This window comes from Pongo abelii, chromosome 13, assembly GCF_028885655.2.
Source record: "Pongo abelii isolate AG06213 chromosome 13, NHGRI_mPonAbe1-v2.0_pri, whole genome shotgun sequence".
Taxonomy (NCBI): domain Eukaryota; kingdom Metazoa; phylum Chordata; class Mammalia; order Primates; family Hominidae; genus Pongo; species Pongo abelii.
The window spans coordinates 105,752,564-105,773,510 of NC_071998.2; the positions used below are offsets into that span (position 1 = coordinate 105,752,564).

The 20,947-nt window shown below is 45.2% G+C and overlaps 1 protein-coding gene across 1 annotated transcript; it reads left to right on the plus strand.

The window, feature by feature from the left end:
* Nucleotides 1-1,266: 1,266 nt before the first annotated feature.
* Nucleotides 1,267-12,876, plus strand: ATP6V1G1 (ATPase H+ transporting V1 subunit G1). The gene is made up of 3 exons (XM_024252299.3): nucleotides 1,267-2,822; nucleotides 7,419-7,519; nucleotides 12,058-12,876. Exons 1-3 carry the CDS (start codon nucleotides 2,741-2,743, stop codon nucleotides 12,229-12,231), a joined length of 357 nt encoding a protein of 118 aa, XP_024108067.1. The 5' UTR covers nucleotides 1,267-2,740; the 3' UTR covers nucleotides 12,232-12,876.
* Nucleotides 12,877-20,947: the final 8,071 nt, after the last annotated feature.

The window sequence follows — 20,947 nt, forward strand, 5'->3', positions numbered from 1 at the left end:
TTTTTGTATTTCTAGTAGAGACGGGGGTTTCACCATGTTGGCCAGGCTAGTCTTGAACTCCTTACCTTGTGATCCACCCTCCTCAGCCTCCCAAAGTGCTAGGATTACAGGTGTGAGCCACCACGCCCAGCCTTTATTTCTTTATTAAAATGTACTTTAACTGGCCGGTCGGGGTGGCTCACGCCTGTGATCCCAGCACTTTGGAAGGCCGAAGCTGGTAGATCACGAGGTCAGGAGTTTAAGACTAGCTTGGCCAAGATGGGGAAACCCCATCTCTACTAAAACTACAAAAAAAATTAGCCAGGCGCAGTGGTAGGCACCTGTAATCCCAGGTACTCGGGAGGCTGAGGCAGGAGAATCGCTTGAACCTGGGAGGTGGAGGTTGCAGTGAGCCACGATCGCGCCACTGCACTCCAGCCTGGGCTACAGAGTATCTGAAGAAAAAAAAAAAGAAAAAGAAATAAGGTACATTTGCAGAAGTATAATCACTAACTCTGTCAGATGTTATCTTATGTGTAAAGAGGCAAGGATTAGTGTAATTTATCCTTTAAGGAATATAGTAACTCAGGCAGGAGACATGGGGGCCCATGTACTCTATTCTGTTTTATCTTCAAAACATCTTTCCAGTCCTGTTTCTCACATCAGAAAAGGATAGAAATTCTGTTCTTTCCAACCCCACCGCTATGTCAATCAAATGAAAATGTCCTGAGCCATGAATCCAGCTCCTGGAGTGCAGAATCTTTCTATCAAGAAAAATTCCGGCATTATTTTATGTTCTCAGCACTCGGTGGACTCTAAGAGGTCACCTGGTCCTTTCCTCAGCCCACAAGATTCCGGCAGAAGAGCAGTAGCTCAGAGGTTTTACTCTACAGCCCTGACTGGATTCAAATACCCTGTCTGTGTGTTAATAGGGCCATGACTTTTGGCTCAGAGACTTTGGGACTCTCTGAGCTTCAGTTTGGTCAATATAAAATGGAATTAGTAACAGTATCAAAGTTAATGTGAGGAGTGAGTGAAGCGATAACAAGGGCCCCTCATATTGTAAACTCAAACCATGGCTTCCTATTTCCCTATTCACGGTGGATGGGGAGATGTCTCCGTGCCAAGTTGACCCCCTCCCCAACTCCGCACACGCTGGTCCTTTTTCCCTAATCATCTCCCACCGCCTCCATCCCCCAGTATCCTTTCCTGGATAACTTCTTATTCTTCAGATCTTATTTTATTTTTTGAAAATTTTTATTTATTTACTTATTTATTTTTGAGATGGAGTCTGCTCTGTCACCCAGGCTGGCGTGTAGTGACGCGATCTCGGCTCACTGCAACCTCAGCTCCTGGGTTCAGTCGATTCTCCTACCTCAGCCTCCTGAGTAGCTGGGATTACAGGCGCCCGCCATCATGCCCGGATTTTTGTATTTTTAGTAGAGACCAGGTTTCGCCACATTGGTCAGGCTGGTCTCAAATTCCTGACCTCGTGATCCGCCGGCCTCAGCCTCCCAAAGTGCTGGGATTATAGGCGTGAGCCACCGCGACTGGCCTATTTTAATTTTTTAATTTTAATTTTTTTGAGACAGTCTTGCTCTGTCGCCCTGGCTGCAGTGCAGTGTCACGATCTTGGCTCACTGCAGCCTCCGCCTCCCGGGTTCAAGCGATTCTCGTGCCTCAGCCTATTGAGTAGCTGCGATTACAGGCGCGCGCCACCACGCCCGGCTAATTTTTGTATTTTTAGTAAAGACGGGGTTTCACCACGTCGGCCAGGCTGGTCTCGAACTCCTCACCTGAAGTGCTCGGCCCGCCTTGGCCTCCCAAAGTGCTGGGATTACAGGCTCGTGAGCCACTGCGCCTGGCCTTCAGATCTTAAACACCACTTCCTTGGTACAGCATTCAGACACCTCCACATCCCTCTCCCCTTACTAAAGGTTCCTTCTTATGGCACCCTGCATTTTTTCTTCACGACTTTGTCACAGTTTGTAATTGTCTATTTAATTAACCTGTCTGTGTCCATAAACTGTGAGCTCCGCCGGGACCTTGTTTGTCTTGCTCTCTGCTACGTCCTCAGTATCAACAGTGGTCTAGGATCACAGCAGGCTTTCATTAAATATTTATGGGGAACAGTCCAGTCCATTCCTGAACTCGGGTTCAGAAAAGGATAGCGACCTGTCCAAAATCACACGGGTTAGCGGCAGACTTGATCCCGAGTTTCCTAACTGGCAACCCAAGACTCTATCCCCGGAACTGGCAAGAATCTTCCTAAACTACCCCCTGATAAAATTTTGAGTGCCAAAGAAAGTCCCAGAAAGGGAGGGAGTAGGGCAGTGTGGAGAGTAGGAGGAAAGTGATTTGACTTGGCCCCTCCTCTCTTGACGTTAATGTGAGCATACTGCAAACTGAGAGATTAAGGCAAAAACGACGTGACAGGGCAGCTACAGAGTGAACCAGCCACAGTGCAGCCATTAAAAGAGGCCAGGGAGGGGAAAGGGGAGGAGAGTGGAGAACCTGCGCAGGCGCAGTCGAGGAACTCCGCTCCTTTCTCCTCCGCCCCGCCCCGCCCCATCTCTGCCGAATCACAGAAGTCCAAGAGCGGTCAGCTGATGCTACGCTGCGCGGTCACGTGACAATGGGGGGGGGGGGGCAAGCGCAGGCGCAAAGAGCAGGCGCAGATTGTGGGCGGCTGTGTCAGCTGACCCAAGGGGCCTTCGAGGTGCTTTAGGCTGCTTGCCTTGGTCTCAGAATCGCTGCCGCCATGGCTAGTCAGTCGCAGGGGATTCAGCAGCTGCTGCAGGCCGAGAAGCGGGCAGCCGAGAAGGTGTCCGAGGCCCGCAAAAGTGAGTTTCAGGGTGGGGCTGCCCGGCGTGGCGCGAGTCGAAGGAAGACCGCTGGGCCGCAAGTGGTGGGTAGATTAGGCCCGAAAAACTGCGGGGTGCGGGCGTGGGTATAGTCGCGGAAGGTTGTGTGTTTCGAAGTTCTGAGGAGCTGAGGCTCTGGAAGGCTTGCGGATCGCCTGGAAGCCACGATGTGAGATGGTAAATTGGGCGTGGAAACAATAATGGGTTACCGTCCTTGGGGCCTGGAGGCATGTGAAATGGGCTCTCCAAACGGAGCTCTTTGTTCTTCCCCTCTCCCACTTAACTGATCTGTGGTGGTCAGTCTCGGTGAAAGGAGCCAGCATCCACACAGTTGCTTGGTCTAGAAACGTGGAGTCCTTCTTGCCTCTTCTCCCTCCCTCGTTTGCCACCTTTAGTCGCCAAGGCTTGCGTATCTTTCACTTTTTCCCCCATGTCTACTACCAGCGTCTTAGTCCAGGACACCAGTTTCTCTAAAGGTACTGTAGTTGTCTAAATCGTTGGGGTGTGTGTGTGTGTGTTTCTGTCTAATATGTGGCAAGCGCAGTGCCCAGTGCATCAGGTGTGTGTGTGTGTGTGTGTTTCTGTCTAATATGTGGCAAGCGCAGTGCCCAGTGCATCAGTTGTCTCCCCTAACGTGGCATTCAGTGTCGCAGTGAAGGAAGCAGGTATTGGGTCGGTTAATTAATTGCAGGAGAGATGAGGGCTGGAGTGGAGAAATGTAAGGTTGCTAAATAATTTAACAGGTGAGTTTAATCTAGACTGGGGAGTGGAAGAACCCGTTCTAGTCCCCTCCAGTCAATCCATTCTCCTCTCTGTAATCAGTCATCCTTCTAAAATGCAAATATGTGACTTCCTGCTGGTAAGGAACAAAATAAATAAATAGGTGCAGATATAATTTCCCTACCGCCTTTGCAGTCATACGTTTAATGCCTGCAGAAGAAAGCTCAAATTCCTTAATGAAGTTGGGGAGGCTCTTGCGGGTCAGGCCTGGTGCTTTCCTCCGGCCATACTGAATCGTTGTGGTCCCACAGAAGCACCATGATTTCTTTCACCTGCAGATCTTTGCACACGCTGTTTCCTCTGACGTGAGAAGCCTTTTCCAATTCTCTTCCCCTTTGTTCTCTGACCCTTAGTCTTCCATCAGACCTCAAAATTTAGGAAACACTTCTTCCGGGAAACCTTTCCTGACTCATGCTTCTCCCCCGGACTAGGCTTGGAGTCCCTCCCAAGTGCTGATTTCTGCCACTGCGGTGCAATAACCTGTTTGTTTATATGGCTCAGTCACTAGACTAAGCTTCTGGAGAACAGAAACTATGTCTCATTTAACTTTATGTATCCAGTTTCCCATCTGGCGAGAAAGATGCTTCTATCCCTATTTTACAGATAGTAAAAATGAGGCTCAGAGAGAAATGATTTATCCATACCCTGGGAAGCAACATAGTTGGGACTCAGAAGCCTCTTTTTCCATGCAAGGCTAAGATACTGATCTTAGTAATTCCTTGGTGTTTATCCTAGTATAGGAGTTATTCTATCTGACATCCAACTAGATTTCAAGCATGTCTCCTCTACTTGTGCAGTTAGGGGTTATGTGGTACTTGGAAAGCTTTCTTTGAGGGTGTTGGAAATGGGAAGAAGCCTTTTGTTCTTGCTCCGGTGACTGGAAAGTTCTTTGTTCTTCCCAGAATATTTCCAGTCATGCCCCTGATAGAGTATTTCCAGAATGACTTCTCAGAGTTTGTGTTCTGATGGCTCATCAGTAACAGAAGTTTTATCTGTCGGGAGGCATAGGAGAATAGATTGGGGAAGTGCAGAAAAAAATGCTTGGAATATGGTAAGAATAATTCTGAGTGCCCTGGCCAGGTGGGATTTATGTTTTATACCTTTATCCTGTCAAGCCTGGTGCAGGGTTTTATATATCTCAGGTAGCTATGAATTGGTTTTAAAAAGTATTAATTTGGCTGGGCGTGGTGGCTCACGCCTGTAATCCCAGCACTTTGGGAGGCCGAGGTGGGTGGATCACCTGAGGTCAAGAGTTTGAGATGAGCCTGGGCCATACGGAGAAACTCCGTGTCTACTAAAAATACAAAAATTAGCTGGGCGTGGTGGTGCGCGCTTGTAGTCCCAGCTACTTGGGAGGCTGAGACAGGAGAAACGCTTGAACCCAGGAGGCAGAGGTTGCAGTGAGCCGAGATCGTCCCAGCACTCCAGCCTGGGGGACAGAGGGAGATGCCGTCTCAAAAAACAAAACAAAGTATTAGTTTATGGCTAACATACGTCTCAGATTTTTTTTTTTTTTTTGAGATAGAGTCTCACTTTGTTACTCAGGCTAGAGTGCAGTGGCACCATCTTGGCTCACTGCATCCTCCACCTCCAGAGTTCAAGAGATTTTGTGCCTCAGGCTCCCAAGTAGCTGGGATTACAGGTGCCCACCACCATGCCCATCTCACTAAAAATACAAAAACATAAATTAATACATAAATAAAAAAATAAATTTTTGTGTTTTTAGTGGAGACAGGGTTTTACCATGTTGGCCGGGTTCATCTCAAACTCTCAGCCTCCCAAAGTGCTGGGATTACAGGTATGAGCCACTGCGCCTGGCCTGTCTCAGAATTGTTAATAGTTAGGAACAGAACAATTGCAGTCAGAAGAATTGCAGTTTGAAAATTTGCCTTTCTTGATTTATAATTATGGTTGATTTGCCCAGTTAAGAGTTGGGAAGAGGCAGTATGTAAAATGGTCCCATCCAGTTTTTTAATGAAATCATTGAGTTGGACCTTAAATTTTTTTTATTATTTTTTATGTTATATATTTTATTTTTTTATTTTTTTGAGATGGAGTCTCACTCTGTTGCCCCCAGGCTGGAGGGCAGTGGTGTGATCTCGGCTCACTGCAACCTCTGCCTCCTGGGTTCAAGCGATTCTTATGCCTCAGCCGCCCGAGTAGCTGGGACTACAGGTGCCTGTCACCACGCCCGGCTAGTTTTTGTGTTTTTAGTAAAGAGACGGGGTTTCACCATATTGGCCAGGTTGGTCTCGAACTCCTGACCTTGTGATCCGCCCACCTTGGCCTCTCATAGTGCTAGGATTACAGGTGTGAGCCAACGCGCCCGGTGTGGACCTTAAAATTTTAAAAAAGTTTGTGTTAATGGCATATTTCATTGGAGTGAAACAAAACACTGCCTCCCATATGCAAGGTCCAAGAAAAACAAGATTTAAGAGAAATACGATTTTCTGTTTAAATATTTTTGATTTTTAGAGGCCCCTATCAAAATTGAATGTTGAAGATGTTTGCCAAAGGCAGTAAATGGTATTATCTTGAGTTATAAATGCAGGGAGCTATGGGAGTTGGGAGTGATGTCTTGTGAAATCATGTGGAGCTACTGCATAATGTTCAGGCCATGATTGTTATTTATAGATTGTTGGTTTCGAAAGTATCTTTAGCTTTGAAATATAGCCCATTATAGCTGATGGGAGGATAGCATGTGAAGGATTGGGCTACAGGTGGCCGAAGCAGACAGTAGTAGGCCAGAAATAATACTGGAGTGAATGTGGACTTGCAGAAATAGTCCTTGGAGTGCTTAGAGAGAGACCTGTTAATTGTTTCAGACTAGTGTCAGGGAATGTTGATGTCATGGGGTCATTTCATTACGGTCCAAAGTTCTATTCTGAATCGGGAGGTGGAAGGTTAAGTTCATTTTCATTTATCCACACGGGCTCTAGACGGTTGATATACAATGATGTACAATGACGTATAACAAAGCTTAATTTTAGATGCAGGATGTCTTTTGCTCTGAATTAAATAAATTGGTTGATGGTCTAGAACCCCCCCCCCCTTTTTTTTTTAATTGGTGAGCGGAGACTCAAAGCAGAGAGTATATGTTAGCTGTCCTTGTGGTCTGTTTTCATGTAGACTCTGACCAAACCTAGAGATTTTTTCCAGCTGTATGTTAAGCCACTCACTTCTAGAAACCAAAATACCTGTGTCTCCTCTTCTCTCAGCTGCTTGTACAGTCTTACTGTCCAGTGCTCCTCATTCATCATTCCTTCTCAGTCACCACTGTCATTACTTCCTTGTAACAGGGACTGCTTTTAGTTTTCAATGTTACATTATATAGTTGGTTCATTAGTTACATTATAGGTTGCTGTCCCTTGGGAGCTTATTAGCCTTCTTGCTAAGCATCTAAGTAGGGTTGCAGCTTTAATCAGCAGCATACTTACGTGTTTACTTCTGGAAAGGAGTTCCCTAGATGGTTAATATTACTCATTTTATGTTGGTTCTTAATAGTTGAGATTGAGAGAATATTCTGACACATTCTACAATTTTTTTCCATCTTTTTAATGGGCTGTAGTTATAGAAGGTATTCATTTTTGTCTTGTCACTTCCTAGTTAAGAACAGCCTATAGGAGGGAGGAACCTGTACTGTTTGTTAGCTCTGAATTCCCTCTTTCCCATGCACATCTCTTCAGACTGTGTCATAATTTATTCTTGGCTTATTGTTATAATATACCATCTTAGTCTCAGCTTGCTTTTCTACTTTTAACCACTTCCTGATACAGCTCTCTCCTTTGAAAACAGGAAAGAACCGGAGGCTGAAGCAGGCCAAAGAAGAAGCTCAGGCTGAAATTGAACAGTACCGCCTGCAGAGGGAGAAAGAATTCAAGGCCAAGGAAGCTGCGGTGGGGCACCATTTGTTTTTGCTACTGCTTTAGTTTCTGATCCCCTGTCCCGCCAAGGCTTTCAGAATATCCAGCATAGCTCAGAGATCCTGGTCGAAGTTTGAAAATTTGGTAGTTGTGTGTTTTATTGGCTGCTCAGGCATCTGTCTCTTAGGATGATCAGTTTTTCCATTCATATTGATTCGTAATTTTCATTTATTCACTCATTTAACACGTATCCGTTCAGCAGTTAACATGCGACAGGTACTGTGCTAGATGCTAGGGATCAGCTGTGACCAGGAATAGACATGGTCCCTTCCGTCATGGAGTGTAGCTTACCATCCAGTGGTCAGGGAGACTCAGTAATACAGTGCAAATCATGCAGAGCTACAACTGAAAGTGCCGTGATGGTCGTAAACATAAATCAAATGGAGCCCCACTTTAGTATAGTGTATATAGTACAGACATTTACCAGTGATATAGGCTATACCATGGTGCATACAATAATAGTACAAAAACGGATCACAGAGAGTACAGAGGAGGCAGGGACAATTGTGGAAAGGGGAAAGGATGGAGAAGGGCCTCACAGAGAAAAGACCATCAGGACTCTTGGGTGCAGGTAACAAAATATAATTAAAACTGATTCTAAATGGAATGTATTGGCCTATATAATTAAAAACCCAAGAGCTTAAATAATATGCTCAGGACTTTCTCTCACCTCTGTGTTTGGCTTTGTATTATTCTCAAGTTCTACATTGTGGCCTCTAGTAGTTCCAGCATACACACTTCCAGGCCCAAGTCCAGTGATTAAAGGCGCATACCTCCCTCCTTGAATTAAGTAGCAAAAATTTTGATCAATTTTTTATTTTTTCTTTTTAAGAGACAGAGTCACACTCTATCATTCAGGCTGTAGTGCAGTGGTGTGATCATAGCTCACGGTAACCTGGAGCTTCTAGGCTTAAGCGATCCTCCCCCTGCCCAGCCTTCTGAGTAGCTAGGACTATAGGCATGATCCATCATGCTCAGCTAATTTTTTTTGTTTTTGTAGAGATAGGGTCTTGCTGTGTTGCCTTCGCTGGTCTCAAACTCCTGGCTTCAAGTGATCCTCACATCTCGACCTCCCAAAGTGCTGGATCATCTTTGTTCTTGGCAATTACAGTGCCATTAAAACTTGGCTGGGCACAGTGACTCACACCTGTAATCCCAATACTTTGGGAGGCTGAGGTGGGAGGATTGGTTGAAGCCACAGGTTCAAAACCACCTGGGCAATAAACCAAAACCCTGTCTCTACAAAAAAATAAGACAAATACAAATACAACTTAACATGTTTCTTTGATTCTTGAACTGGGGCTGATAGGTGCTGTAAGTTGTCAGACTGCTCATAAAACAATGTAGAAATACCCTTGTGTCAGGGCAGCCATCATCTTCATTTTTTTTTTTTTTTCTGAGACGGGGAGTTTTGCTCTTGTTGCCCAGGCTGGAGTGCAATGGCACGATCTCGGCTCACCGCAACCTCTGCCTCCCAGGTTCCAGCGATTCTCCCACCTCAACCTCCTGAGTAGCTGAAATTGCAGGCATGCGCCACCACATCCGGCTAAATTTGTATTTTTAGTAGAGATGGGGTTTCTCTTTGTTGGTCAGGCTTGTCTCTAACGCCTGACCTCAGGTGATCTGCCTGCCCCGACATCCCAAACTGCTGGAATGACAGGCGTGAGCCACCGCGCCCAGCCCCCCCCTTTTTTTTTCCTTTCCGAGATGGAGTCTTGCTCTGTCACCCAGGCTGGAGTGCAGTGGTGTCATCTCGGTTCACTACAACCTCCACCTCCCAGGTTCAGATGATTCTCCTGCCTCAGCCTCCTGAGTAGCTGAGACTTCAGGCGTGCACCACCATGCCCGGCTAATTTTTGTATTTTTAGAAGAGACGAGGTTTCATTATGTTGGCCAGGCTGGTCTTGAACTCCTGACCTTGTGATCCGCCCACCTTGGCCTCCCAAAGTGCTGGGATTACAGGCGTGAGCCACCACGCCTGGCCCGTCTTCATATTTTTACATTCTTTTTTCTTTTTCGTGGCACAGGCCTAGGAGGTCCCAATGACATGTGCCCTCATATTCTTACATTCTGTGCTGTAGTTGATTATAGAGATGGTACTGGTATTGCACTGTAAAGCACAAGCTCTGATTCCTTTTTTCTTTCTTTTATTTGAGACAGTTTCACTCTTGTTGCCCAGGCTGGAGTGTAATGGCGCGGGCTCACTGCAACCCCCACCTCCCAGGTTCAAGTGATTCTCCTGCCTCAGCCTCCCGAGTAGCTGGGATTACAGGCACCCACCACCATGCCCAGCAGTTTTTTTTTGTCTTTTTAGTAGAGACAGGGTTTCACCATGTTGGCCAGGCTGCTCTCGAACTCCTGACCTCAGGTGATCCACCTGCCTCAGCCTCCCAAAGTGCTGGGATTAGAGGTGTGAGCTACCATGCTTGGCCAAGCTCTGAATCTTTCTAGCAGTGTTCCATTGTAACCTCTTTAGTTTTTGAGACAACTTAGCGGAGCTTGGCATATGGTTTATATTCAAGAAACAGGTAATGGGGTTCTGAACATAAAAGAATGAGTTAGCAACTGAGCTGTTAATGAAATGCCCCAGGAGATTCCTGTAATACGAACAGTTATAGTATAGTATGAAGAGCCCTAAGGGCACAGTGGCTCATGCCTGTAATCCTAGCACTTGGGGAGGCCAAGGTGGGTGGATCGTTTGAGCCCAGGAGTTCAAGACCTGCCTGGGAAACATGGTGAAACCCTGACTCTACAAAAAAATACAAAAATTAGCCGGGCATGGTGGTGTATACCTGTAGTTCCAGCTACTCGGGAGGCTCAGGTTGGAGGATGGCCTGAGCCCAGGAGGTGGAGATTGCAGTGAGCCGAGATTATGCCACTGCACTTCAGCCTAGGCAACAGAGTGAGACTCCATCTCTTAAAAAGAGAAAATGGAACGATAAAGTCAGACACATTGGTGCACACCTGTGGTCCCAGCTCTGCAGGAGAATCTCTTGAGCTTGGAGTCTGAGGCCATCCTGGGCAACATAGATCCCATCTCTGGGAAAAAAAAATGGAGTGATAGCCTCCTTATAGGTCATTGTGAGGAATAGGTAATGTGAGAGAATCCTTTGCAAATTAATATATTATACAAATATGAAGGGATGTTATTAGCATATATATATATATATAGTGAGGCAAGAACAGGTTAGGTGAATAAAAAGGGTCAGACAAAAAGTTGCGTCTTCCAGAACCTTATAGGTTAAGTTCTAATAAAGAAGGCACAGCAGTTAACAAAAAGCTGGCTGTATTGTGAAGACCATAGAAGGTAAAAGAAAATTCATGTCAGTGTGTGTGAAATTGCTAAGAGAAACTGAAGAGGTAAGATGTTTCTGATAAAAATTCAGGTAATAGAAAGGGGCAGGCCGAGGTGGATGGATCATGAGGTCAGGAGATTTGAGACCATCCTGGCTAACATGGTGAAACCCTGTCTCTACTAAAAATACAGAAAAAAAAATTAGCCGGGCGTGGTGGCTGGCGCCTGTAGTCCCAGATACTCAGGAGGCTGAGGCAGGAGAATGGCGTGAACCCGGGAGGCGGAGCTTGCAGTGAATGGACATCGCGCCACTGCACTCCAGCCTGGCGACACAGCGGGACTCCATCTCAAAAAAAAAAAAAAAAGGCGTGGGGGCAGCAATGAGAAATTAGTTTTCCTGTCTCTCAGACCTGCAGTCCTCCTCAGAGCCAGTCACTGTTAACAGGTTTCATTTTTTATTCTTCTAGAATATTTATATTTGCAAGAACAGATGTGACACACTAGTGAATCCACTGTTGAACTTAAGAACTAAAACACTAACCAATAATGGTGAAACTCCTTGTATATTCCTCCTAAATTGTATCTTCTTTGTGTTTATTATTCTTGTTTGGAGATGGGGTCTTCTTGCAATTTTGCTCAGGTAGGGCTCCAAGTCATGATCCTCCTGCTTCAGTCTCTTGAATAGCTGAGACTACAGGCATGCACCACCATGACTGGTTTGTGTTTATTATTATTTAGGAGTTTTTAAAAACCTTGTATCTCCCCACATTTAAAACCACAGGTACAAAAAACCTACTAACCACATTGATACTGTTGTATATCTTGCTTTTCCAAACCCTCCTTAAACTGTATTTTACAGCTCACTGCAATTCCTGAATAGTTCTCTTGCACAGAAGCAAGTTGAGTTTTTAGGTTGATTCCTGTCTTTGGTTAAGGCTATATAGCAGATTCTTAGAGGAGAGATGCGAATACATGTCTTTGGAATAATTTCCTAGCAGTGGAAATGCTGTGTAGTTTACTTTGGTAGATGTGGCTCCCGTTAACTCTGGGAATACCTCACATGTGCTCCAGCCATGAAGTCATATTGCCAGCTTCTGAGTATACTGATTGGTGAGCCTGGGTTTCTCCAAAAGTCAGCAAGTAGCTTACGAAATGTACCTGACCAACCAGAGCATTGTTCTGATAATCCCTCCATGACATCACTCCCCATCTCCAGGCACTGGGATCCCGTGGCAGTTGCAGCACTGAAGTGGAGAAGGAGACCCAGGAGAAGATGACCATCCTCCAGACGTACTTCCGGCAGAACAGGGATGAAGTCTTGGATAACCTCTTGGCTTTTGTCTGTGACATTCGGCCAGAAATCCATGAAAATTACCGCATAAATGGATAGAAGAGAGAAGCACCTGTTCTGTGAAGTGGCATTTTAGATGCCCTCACGAATATGAAGCTTAGCACAGCTCTAGTTACATTCTTATGAAATGGCATTAAATTATTTCCATATATTATATAATAGGTCCTTCCACTTTTTGGAGAGTAGCAAATCTAGCTTTTTTGTACAGACTTAGAAATTATCTAAAGATTTCATCTTTTTACCTCATATTTCTTAGGAATTTAATGGTTATATGTTGTCTTTTTTTTTTCCTATGCCTTTTGGCTCAAGCAACATGTATATCAGTGTTGACTTTTTCTTTCTTAGATCTAGTTTAAAAAAAAAAAAAAAACCACATAACAATTCTTTGAAGAAAGGAAGGGATTAAATAATTTTTTTCCCTAACACTTTCTTGAAGGTCAGGGGCTTTATCTATGAAAAAGTAGTAAATAGTTCTTTGTAACCTGTGTGAAGCAGCAGCCAGCCTTAAAGTAGTCCATTCTTGCTAATGGTTAGAACAGTGAATACTAGTGGAATTGTTTGGGCTGCTTTTAGTTTCTCTTAATCAAAATTACTAGATGATAGAATTCAAGAACTTGTTACATGTATTACTTGGTGTATCAATAATCATTTAAAAGTAAAGACTCTGTCATGCATTTTTCCCCATTCTTTTCTTTTCCTTGTCTCCGTGACGACCAGTGGTTCTTCATTTTTGATCATGCGAAATGCACTTTGACCCAGATGGTCTGCAGAACTTCACTTAGGACATTAGCGCACAAATAGCACACATATCACGTACCCATTTATATACATAATTAGAAAATGTTCGTGATACATGTGTCATGTGATTTCATCCAACAAATGTTTTGGAAAACAGCAAGCAACTAGTCTGTAGGTTGTCTTTTCTCTAGAGATCTTTGTCCTGGGACAGCCTGGGGCAAGTTATTAAGCATATTTCCTTCCTGCTGGGCGAGATGATGTGCATTATACCTGCAGTACCTTCACACTAGCCCTTACAAGTTAAATGTCCTGTGGCCGTCTTAGCTGAAAGTCTTTCTTTGGTTGCAAAAGTAATTTGTAGGTAAAAACAGTTGAAAGAACATTATGGGATTTCCTTGCTTGTTCTGATACAATACAACTAGATGACCTTAAAAACCCTCATATTTAATATGACTCAGACCACTACTGTCTCTAGTTACTGTTTCATTTCTGTGTTCCTTTTTAATAGAATTCCTCAAAAGAGTGACTGGATGAGCGTTTCCTGTTTTTTTTGTTTGTTTGTTTGTTTTTTTTTACTGTTAAAACCCTCAAGGCTTGCTGTGCCACTGAAGCTGTGTGTCAAGATCAGCAATGCTGTCCAGGTTGAGAAAGCTCATCCTCTTCCTCCTTGACCTTCAGTACTCTGACAGGGTTGACCATTCCTTCCTTGAACCACTTTTTTTGAGACAGGGTCTTGCTCTATGGCCCAGGCTGGAGTGCAGTGGCCTGGTGTGATCGCAGCTTGCTGCAACCTCCATGTGCTGGGTTCAGTCAGCCCACCTCAGCCTCCCGAGTACCTAGGACTACAGGCATACACCACCACACCCGGCTACTTTTTCTGTTTTTAGTAGAGACAGGGTTTCTCCATGTTCCCTGGGCTGGTCTCAAACTTCTGGGCTCAAGCGATCTTCCTGCCTTGGCTTCCCAAAGTGCTGGGATTACAGGTGTGAGCCACTGCACCCAGCCCACTTTACTTAGCTTCCATCAGGCAGTATTGTGCTTCCTTGCTTCTCATTCTCCCTCATTCTTCCTTCAGCTTTTTTTTTTTTTTTTTTTTTTTTTTGAGATGGAGTCTTGTTCTGTTGCCCAGGCTGGAGTGCGGTGGCACGATCTTGGCTCACTGCAACCTCTGCCTCCCGGGTTCAGGTGATTCTCCTGCCTCAGCCTCCCTAGTAGCTGGGACTACAGGTGTGCGCCACCACGGCCAGCTAATTTTTGTATTTTTAGTAGAGACAAGGTTTCACCATGTTGGCCAGGATGGTCTCGATCTCAACCTCATGATCTGCCCACCTCGGCCTTCCAAAGTGCTGGGATTACAGGTGTGAGCCACCGCATCCGGCCTCCTTCAGCTTAATTTATTAGTCTCTTTTCACGCTGCTGATAAAGATATACCCGAGAGAGAAGAAAAAGGTTTAATTGGACTTAAAGTTCCACATGGCTAGGGAGGCCTGAGAATCATGGCAGGAGCCAAAAGATACTTCTTACATGGTGACAGCAAGAGAAAATGAGGAAACCCCTCATGAACCCATCAGATCTCATGAGATTTAGAGAATAGCACGGAAAGACTGATGCCCATGATTCAATTACCTCCCCCTAAGTCCCTCCCACAACACGTGGGAATTCTGGGAGATACAATTCAAGTTGAGATTTGGGTAGGGATGCAGCCAAACCATATCATTCTGCCCCTGGCCCCTCCAAATCTCATGTCCTCACATTTCAAAACCAATCATACCTTCCCAACAGTCCACCAAAGACTTACTTCAGCATTAACCCAAAAGTCCACAGTACAAAGTCTCATCTGAGGCAAGGCAAGTCCTTTCGCCTATGAGCCTATAAAATCAAAAGCAAGCTAGTTACTTCCTAGATACAATGGGGGTACAGATATTGGGTAAATACAGCTGTTCCAAATGGGAGAAATTGGCCAAAACAAAGCGGTTACAGGGCCCATGCAAGTCTGAAATCCAGCAGGGCAGTCAAATTGTAAAGCTCCGAAGTGATCTTTGACTCCAGGTCACACTGATGCAAGAGGTGGGTTCTGCCCCTGCGGCTTTGCAAGGTACAGCCTCCTGCCTGGCTGCTTTCATGGGCTGGTGTTGAGTGTCTGTGGCTTTTCCAGGTGCATGGTGCAAGCTATCAGTGGATCCCATTCTGGGGTCTGGAGGATGGTGGCTCCTCACAGCTCCACTAGGCAGTGCCCCAGTAGGGACTCTGTGGGGCTCTGACCCCACATTTCCCTTCCACGCTGCCCTAGCAGAGGTTCTCCATGAGGGCCCCACCCCTGCAGCAAACTTTTGCCTGGGCATCTAGGCATTTCCATACATCTTCCGAAATCTAGGCGGAGGTTCCTAAACCTCAATTCTTGATTTCTGTGCACCTGCAGGCTCATCACCATGTGGAAGCTGCCAAAGCTTGGGGCTTCCACCCTCTAAAGCCACAGACCAAGCTGTACATTGGCCCCTTTCAGCCAGCCATGGCCGGAGGGGCTGGGACATGGTGCCAAGTCCCTAGGCTGCACACAGCACAGGGACCCTGGGCCTGGCTCACGAAACCACTTTTTCTTCCTGAGCCTCCAGGCCTGTGATGGGAAGGGGTCTCTAATAAAAATACAAAAATTAGCCAGGCGTGGTAGTGGGCGCCTGTAGTCTCAGCTACTCAGGAGGCTGAGATGAGAGAATCACTTGAACCTGGGAGGGAGAGGTTGCAGTGAGCTGAGATCACACCACTACACCCCAGCCTGGACAACAGAGTAACGCTCTGTCTCAAAACAGAAAAAAAAGCTGTTAGCAGTTGTAGCAGAAACATGGTTTTACCCATGGAATATCCATGGGCTCTGACATGGTTATTCCATGTCCAGACCATGAAGGTCTCTGACATGGCCTGGAGACATCTTCCCTATGGTCTTGGGGATGAACATTAGCCTCCTTGCTACTTACGCAAATTTCTGCAGCCAGCTTGAATTTCTCGCCAGAAAATGGGTTTTAATTTTCTATCAGATAGGCTGCAAATTTTCCAAACTTTTATGCTCTGCTTCCCTTATAAAACTGAATGCCTTTAACAGCACCCAAGTCACCTCTTGAATGGTTTGCTGCTTAGAAATTTCTACCAGATACCCTAAATCATTTCTCTCAAGTTCAAAGTTCCATAAGTCACTAGGGCAGGGGTAAAATGCTGCCAGTCTCTTTGCTAAAACATAGCAAGAGTCACCTTTGCTCCAGTTCCCAACAAGTTCCTCATCTCCATCTGAGACCACCTCAGCCTGGACCTTATTGTTCACATTGGTATCAGCATTTTGGGCAAAGCCATTCAACAAGTCTCTGGGAAATTCCAAACGTCCCCACATTTTCCTGTCTTCCTCTGAGCCCTCCAAACTGTTCCAACCTCTACCTGTTACCCAGTTCCAAAGTTGCTTCCACATTTTTGGTTATCTTTTTAGCAGCACCCCACTCCTGGTACCAATATACTGTATTAGTCCATTTTCATGCTGCTGATAAAGACATACCTGAGACTGGGAAGAAAAAGAGGTTTAATTAGACTTACAGTTCCACATGGCTGAGGAGGCCTCAGAATCATGGCGGGAGGTGAAAGGCACTTCTTACATGGTGGAGGCAACAGAAAATGAGGAAGAAGCAAAAGCAGCCTGATAAACCTATCAGATCTTGTACGACTTATTCACCATCATGAGAACAGCACAGGAAAGACTGACCCCATGATTCAATTACGTCCCCCTTGGTCCCTCCCACAACACGTGGGAATTCTGGGAGATGCAATTGAAGTTGAGACTTGGGTGGGGACACAGCCAAACCATATCACCAAGATTTTGTCTTGGACTTCTCTAACATTCTATTGGTGAGACCACATTCATTTCCTGGCTTTATTACCTATACTGAAGACCCAAATTTCTATCTCAAACCCATTTCTCTTGAGCTGTAGTCATTAAATTGCTTATCTGATATTTTGACTTGGATGTCTGGTAAACATCTCCATCTTAACATGTCCCAAACTGTATCCAGTTTCGTTAAGGCTTTCCTCTCCTTATTGCTAAGTGCAGCAACTCCTAATCTCTGCCAGCTGCAAATACAGATTTCCCAAACTGGAGAAACATGAAGCAACACTCATGTTCAAGGGCTTAGACTCAATTTTTAAATGGGTTGCCAACAGTATTTTTATTCTGGATTAATAGAGTTGTGCTTATTTACATAACTGTTTGACTATTAATACTGAGCCAGGCAACCCAATGTTGCCAGTCACAGAAACCAACAGCAGAGAGGTTTTATTTTTTTGAGATGCTCTTTCACCCAGGCTGGCGTGCAATGGCACGACGATCAGGGCTCACTGCAACTTCAACCTCTTGGGCTCAAGCCATCTGCCTGCCTCAGACTCCGGAGTGCAGGGATTACAGGTATGAACCACCATGCCTGGCCGGGAGGGTTTCTTTTTGTACACTTAATACATTATAGGGCTTTGTAGCAGTGTCCCTGGCCTCTACCAACTAGATGCCAGCAGAACCCCTTCAGTTGTGAAACAAAAAATGTCTCCAGATATTGTCAAATGTCCCCTGGGTGCCAAAAACCACCCCCAGATTAGAGAAGATAAGGCACTATACAAGATGTCTGGAACATTCTAGGTACTCAGCAAATGTTTCCTAATTTTCTAAAATTTGCTGTCCTTTTCTCAGACTAATCATTCTTGATTACAAGTTTAATAATAGCTGCATTGGTCAGGACAGGACAGGCTCTGAAATCTCTGTGGCTTAATGTAACAAAGGTTTATTTCTTGCAAAGTCTGATACAAGTTGAGTGACTTCAGGGCAACTGTTCTCCATGTGGCCGCTCAGTGATTTGGATTACTTCCAGTTTGTGTCTCTACCATCTCACCACATGGTTTCCATGATTTCAGTGATGGGAAGAAAAAGTTGGCAAGCATGCATCAGCTCTCACCTGCTTCAGTCCTCAAATGACACTTGTTCTCGGCTCATTGGTGTAGGTCACGTGTCCCGACCCAACACAAGGGAGGCTAAGAAATATGGGGGAACCCATGGATATTCCATAGGTAAAACCATGTTTCGGCTACAACTGCTAACAGCTTTTTTTGAGACAGAGCCTTACTCTGTTGCCCAGGCTGAGGTGTAGTGGCATGATTTCGGCGTACTGCAACCTCCGCCTCCCAGGTTCAAGTGATTCTCCCACCTCAGCCTCCTGAGTAGCTGGGACTACAGGCGCCCACCACCACGCCTGGCTAATTTTTGTATTTTTAGTAGAAATGGGGTTTCACCATGTTGGCCAGGCTGGTCTCAAACTCCTGACCTCAAGTGATCTGCCTGCCTTGGCCTCCCAAAGTGCTGGGATTATGGATGTGAGCCACCATGCCCAGCCTGCTAACAGCTTTCTGTGTGCCAGCTAGTTGTAAGAACTTTTACATTTATATTGACTAATTTAAATTTTTTTTATGGGATATGAGACTGAGAGAGGTTAAGGAACCAGCCCAAGGATGTACAGTGATGGAGCCAAGATTCAAACTTGCAATCCGGCTTTTGCATCTGTGTTTAACCACGGTGCGTACTGAGTATTGAACAACTTCATAGCTATATACCTTTTATGTATCTTAACCATCTGATTCTTTTCCCTTTACCTCTCCCAAATTGTACAGTGATGCTCCTCAGTTGCCCTCTGGGCAATTTTATGTCCTGTAAACCTACAGAGGAGGATGCCCTGATAAAAGGCATAAAATATGGCTCACACCTGTAATCCCAGCACTTTGGGAGGCCGAGACTGGTGGATCATTTGAGGCCACGGGTTCGAGACGAGCCTGGCCAACATAGTGAAACCCTGTCTCTACTAAAAGTACAAAAAATTTACTGGGGCGTGGTGGTGTGCACCTGTAGTCCCAGCTACTCAGGATGCTGAGGCATGAGAATCGCTTGAGCCTGGGAGGTGGAGGTTGCAGTGAGCTGAGATCGAGATCGCACCACTGCACTCCAGCCTGGGTGACAGAGCAAGACTCCGTCTCAAAAAAAAAAAAAAAAAAAAGACAAAATAGTTTACAGCAAGCCATTGTGTAACCTTGTGGTAACATCTCACAAATACCCTGAGGAATTACCCCTTCCAGTTTCTGAATGGGGGAGGGGAGAGGGAAACTTGTAAAAAAACTTGTAAAAAAAAAAAAAAAAGTAACTTGTCAGAGGCCACACGTCCAATCTCTGCTTCTATCAAGGGAAGCCCATTATGTTCTATGCACATATATAAACACACAGCAGCCCTGCAGGTTAGACACTGTAATCCCACTTCCATGGATGAGAAAGCTGAGGCCGAGGCTTACAGAATGTTCAACGTCACAGAGCAAGGAAGTGACAGAATTGAAGTCCCATCAGGGTGCAAGAGAAAACCTACCATGCTCTGCCTTCAGGCTTTTCTCCCAGGACATTGGTGGACTGGGTACTTGGCTTCCTGTAACCCCAGTAAAGCCTTTGAGCCTGATTGAGTAAAGCCCGTAACTAACATTCTGCATTTCTTGGTCTTTATTGTACTCAAGAAAACTGATGGTACCAGAAGTCAACAAAAGCTGTTCAACAGAAAAGAAACGCTTTGATCAGTCTTGCGTGTTCCTTGTTTTTCCACCTGTTTAATTATTTTTCTCCCCTTCAGGGTCATTCTGGCAGATCTCAGAGTGTTTTTCTCTTGTCAACTGATCTCACATCACTTCAGTGGCTCTGAAATTACTGAAAAAGCTTCAGCACAGGCAGGCAGCTCTAGTTTTGCTTTTTTTTCTGTTTTTTTTTTTTTTCCTTCTTGTGCAAATACATAGGTCTTAAGAGGCAGGTTAAGCACATTCTTTATTGAAAGATTTGGCCAGCGGTTCAGGGATATCTAGAAGCTGAAAGATCATCAGGTCAACATAGATCTTCTCTGGCTTTTAAAAAAATTTCAGATGCCACTGGCTCCTGGGTCAACTGTGAATTTAAAGCCATAGTTTACTGTGTTTGAAGGGATGATTGATAGGGATGGGTAGGCTTGAAGAGTTAAGGAGCAGGCAGCCTCTTTTTTTCCTACTTGAAGATAACTTACGGCCAGGTGCAGTGGCTCACACCTATAATCCTAGCATTTTGGGAGGCCAAGATGGGTGGACCGCTTGAGCTCAGGTGATCGATACCAGACTGGGCAACATAGGGAAACCCTGTCTCTACAAAAAATACAAAAGAAAAAAATTAGTTGGATGTGGTGGTGGCGCTGCCTATAGTCTCAGCTACTTGTGGGGGCTAAAGCAGGAGGATCGCTTGAACCTGGGATGCAGAGGTTGCAGTGAGTCGAGATTGTGCCACTGTACTCCAGCCTGGGTAACAAAGTTGAGATCCTGTATCAAAAAAACAAAAAAGAAAAGAAAAAGAAAATAACTTACAAAGCAGGATGGCAGCATTCTAGATGCTGCCGTTGATGATAAGTTTAGGAGAGAAACAAGGCTGGTTGTTCAGAGAGCATGACTGGGTTGTCTACGATTATCTTAGGTGGTTTTTAAAGATGAAAAGACCGATAGTCTAGTTACCTAGTTAAAAAAGCCCAATTTCCTTCAACTGCCCTTGCCTCTTCTCCTCAGCCGCTAGAGGGGAGTTCTCCCTCTTCTGACTCTTCTGACCCTGGCACTTGTCTTTCTGTTCATAGTGTAGAAACAGATCCCTGGCCCTATCTACCCGGGGGGGGGATTGCTGGCCTTCCTGATAGGAATTCAGAGGATTTTTTCTTCTGACTTAGGCCTGGTTTCCTGACAAACAGCATGTGATCTGTCTGACTTCCAGCACACCTCCTGCCAAGCACAGCTATGTATTTAGTCCCAAGCTCTCACGTACAGTTGATCTACCTCTCCCATAGTGGAGTCCGTCATTTGACGATGTGACTTCTGGGAGCTGAAATCAATGTAATGGAGCCACTAGCAACGGAACATTCTGTGGGACACACTTTCGGAAATAATTTCTAAAATAGCTCACATT